This window comes from Pterocles gutturalis, unplaced genomic scaffold (genome assembly GCF_000699245.1).
Source record: "Pterocles gutturalis isolate BGI_N339 unplaced genomic scaffold, ASM69924v1 scaffold4547, whole genome shotgun sequence".
Taxonomy (NCBI): domain Eukaryota; kingdom Metazoa; phylum Chordata; class Aves; order Pterocliformes; family Pteroclidae; genus Pterocles; species Pterocles gutturalis.
In genome coordinates, this window is record NW_010112519.1 from 32,271 (window position 1) to 36,227 (window position 3,957).

The 3,957-nt window shown below is 41.1% G+C and overlaps 1 protein-coding gene across 1 annotated transcript in view; it reads left to right on the forward strand.

Moving 5' to 3' along the window:
- DENND3 (DENN/MADD domain containing 3) overlaps window positions 1–2,111 on the forward strand; it is a gene marked incomplete at both ends in the record, with an annotated part of 29,432 nt that extends 27,321 nt beyond the window's left edge. Inside the window, 3 exons of the mRNA XM_010074067.1 lie at window positions 815–948; window positions 1,729–1,844; window positions 1,974–2,111. Of these exons, the coding sequence (XP_010072369.1) occupies window positions 815–948; window positions 1,729–1,844; window positions 1,974–2,111 (388 nt within the window). The remainder of the gene's footprint in view (window positions 1–814; window positions 949–1,728; window positions 1,845–1,973) is intronic.
- Window positions 2,112–3,957: the final 1,846 nt, after the last annotated feature.

A 3,957-nucleotide genomic window follows, 5' to 3' on the forward strand; every position in this document is an offset into this window, starting at 1 on the left:
TCAGGGAGAATTTGCTTAGGTGTTCTTGGAAACCATCTGAAAAATATTTTCTCATCTGAAGACAACAAATGTTAAAGGTTAAAAAAAAAAAAAGAAGAAAGATAGTATAATTTGTTTTCTCAGGTGCAGTAGCAAGGAAAAACAGTTTTGAGATATTTTTGTCCCAACTTGAGAGAAAAAGAGAGAAAACCCATCAGGCAACAATCTTCAGGAGAATTATAGGGAAAGTTTTTGTTGTACCTAACTCTTTGTGTGTGATTTAATGCATGCTGTAGTTCACTTAGAGCTCTGAATTAGCCTGCAATGTTTCCAAAGTATAATCTTAAGAAGAAGAAAAAAATATCTGCACTAGAATACTTTTGTTCCAATAGGAGACATAAGCAGATTGAAAGGTGGATGCCTGGCTGCAACCCAGATCTGTTGGTTGCTTAAATGTCTAGAGCCAGCTACCTAGAATATAGTGAGGGAAGAAAAAAAGTTTAGATCCTTCCCTAGGCATCTTGTTGGGCACAGGATTGACATGCTCCTATCCACTCAAGAATCTGGTCGCCTTGTTTAAAAGAATTGAACCAGTCTAATTGTTTGCTATTAAAATAATTATAGTATCTGGCCTTGAAGCCTTTTGGACTTCAGTCCATTTTCAGTTGGAATCCTTACTGTGCTTTACTCTTCCAGTCTCTGAAATGAAGAGCATTAATGTAGCTTAATGTAAAATCGGTTATTTTGCAAGTAAGTCTCTTCTGTGTATGCACTCTGTTCTGAACATGAATGCACACTATACTATTGTTATTATTTTTTTAATCTGTACCAACAGTGAAGCGTACTCCAGCAGCTTAGATGGAACAGTGATTGCTTGGAATATCAGCACTCTGAAAGTTAATCGTGTCTTTCAGCTGCCCTGCCAAAATCTCACTTCTATCAAGCTTCATAATGACCGACTGTGGTGCTGTAAGTTCAGTCCTCAAATAATTGGAAAAAAAAATTACATCTTCACATAATACACTGTTTTATTAGACAGAACAATACAGTAATCTCAAACTGAGACTTAACGTGTACACGATGTTCTTCCCCCGTTCTCCACTTAGACTGTTTAAGCAGCCTTCTGTAGGTAAGGCCTCCAAAACCCCTACGTAGATCACTCCTGGAGGTGTTGCCCCTGCTGCAGGATGTGACTTCTGGCTACACCGTATTTGTCTGCCCTCCCCTGGCAATGCCTGTAAATTGGAATGGAAAACTTTGAAAAACTCCTTTTAAAGACTGGAGGGCTGACAGCGGTTGCATTTGGATTTTCAGCTAGACTTTATGGTATTGGTCTGACTTGGTAAACTCCAGACCTACATTTTGGACACTTCTAGAAATCTGTTATCCCCTCTGTAGGAGTTTAGTTGAATAATGTAAAGCTTTGTGCTAGGGTAGAAGATCATCTTGAAGTTGTTTCATAAATGGTTGTTTTATAATTTTAAGGAGTTTGTTTTCTCTCCTCTCATTATATTTGGACTCTAACAGGTGTATGTATTGCAGAATAGTTAATAGTGTTTGGAGAAAGAACAGATGTGAAAACTAGATATGGGGAAAAACAGGAAGAAATACCTCAAAGGTTTCACTGTTGATTGAGAAACAAGACAGTTGTTAGATGCATCCATTTTATTTTGCCTTTTTTCTCTATGGTTTATAAAGATGGAGAAAGTAGGCACTTCTGTTACTAACCCTTTATCTTTAATATTGAAGGTACTGGAAGTTGCATACTTGTAGTGTCTACTTCTGAATTTCGACTACAGAGGAAAATTGAGCATCACCTGAAGGATGTGTGTTCCTATTTTCTCTGCTTCCAGCTCTTTCCTGAGGTATTACATTTAAATTGTTAATAGAGTTTAAATGAAGCATGACTGTGGCATTAGAAGCCATAGTTACTGATCACAATATACTTCCTGTCAGCAGTGCCAATATTAAACATATATTTTATTGTGCTTTAGATAAATGAAGTGTGGGCATCTTACTCAAGGAGTAGCGACCTGTATGTTTGGAACACCAAAGACTTGACAAGTACGCCTCAAAAGATTCATCTTCAAGATTGCTCTGAGATTACTTGTATGATAAGAGTTAAAAATCGGGTGAGAAACACTTGGATTGTTTTTACCTGTTGTGGATTCTTTACTAAAGTTTTGTTTGTTTGCAGCTCTCACGGGCTGTAATTGGTTATTGTAATTCCATACTGAATGTTTGCATATGTACTGGTTTGAAGTGGTGATTTATCTGAAATCAGAGAAACTAATGACTGCCCAACACAACTGGCTGTTATAGGTATAAGCCAAAATGCACTTCAAGACAAAACCCTCATCAGTAATTAAATGCATGGTGACTTTTATTAGCCATTGACATTTTCAGGGAACTGTAGAAACTGAACGTTTAGGTCCCTTGATAATTAATCTCAGGGCTCCTAAGACTAAGCCTTGGAAAAGGTTAATAGACAAACAATAAATGCCAATTAGCCGGCCTATTTTTGTAGATCACCTTTTTCTTGTTTGGGTACCACATTCCTAACTCAACAGAGACCAAAAGCCTATTTTTGTAGATGACCTTTTTCTTGTTTGGATACCACATTCCTAACTCAACAGAGACCAAAGGAGCCAACAGCTTCTTACCTTAGCATCCTGTGTCCCTGCCATTATTGGCCTCAGGCTGTGTCCCTGCTACTTCTGCATGGTACCAGTACCTGTGAAAATTATTGTAATTGTGATGCCATGTAGACAGGTTTTCATAGAATCATAGAATGGTTTGGGTTGGAAAGGACCTTAAAGCTCATCGAGTTCCAACCCCCCTGCCGTGGGCAGGGACACCCTCCACTAGCCCAGGTTGCTCAGAGCCTCATCCAGCCTGGCCTTGAACACCTCCAGGGATGGGGCATCCACAGCTTCTCTGGGCAACCTGTGCCAGTGCCTCACCACCCTCACAGTGAAAAAATTCTTCCTAATGTCTAGTCTAAATCTACCCTTTTTTAGCTTATACCCGTTACCCCTTGTCCAAAACAAACCATTGTTTGTCTTTGAGAAACCTGAGACAAAGCCAATTGCACAATGTGTCTATCTGAAATAGGATGCTTTCTGGCTGGCAAGCATTACTAATACACAACAGTGAGTAATTACTGTGTACAGGTCCATCTGACCCCGTATTCTGCCTCTTATGGTGGCAACAGCAACAGCACGTGAACCTGGCCTCTGTCTGCGTCCATTCCCCTTAAGCTCTCTCACTGCCTGTGGTTCTTGTTTAGTGGTACTGTACACCTCTGCCTCAGTCTTTTATTTTTGGGCCCAGTCTCTGTGGATTTGATCTCATTTTGAACTTCCTGGTGCCACAGTTTCCTGTAGCTGCAGGTTCCAGAAGTTCCCTGCCAGCCGTGCACAGAGAAGTACTTTCTTGTAGGTGAAACGGAACTCTTACTGGTTTCCATGTGCTTCTATTACTTCTCTAATAGTGGGATGTGTTGAACAATGGTTTTACATTCTGCTTAATCTGCAGTTTTGTGATTTTTGTAAACCTTAATGGGATTCCTCCTTAGCTGCCTTCTCTCCAGCCTAAGGAGTCCTGGATTTTTCTGTCTTTGCTCATATGACAGCTGTTCCTTTCTCTTGATAGTTTTAGTTATCTTCTCTGGATTTTCTCTGCTCTTGCAGTTGCCGAGGCAAGCAGCTCTGATGCCGGCACAATCAGCAGTGGAGCACTCTAGCACGGTGTGCAGGGGGGTTTCCTGAACTGGGGAAACCTCAGGGGAGCAGAGAGATCCACTGGGAGCCTGTGGCTGAGGAGACCTGGGCAGGGGCAGGAATGGTGGCAGCTAAGCCCCCACACGTATAGAAGAAGCCCCCGGGGAATGCTGGCAACCAGGGTGGGCAAACAGGCTGCAGCACAGGCTGCAGAGAGATAGACATGAACTCCAGCAGATACACACACATGCATATA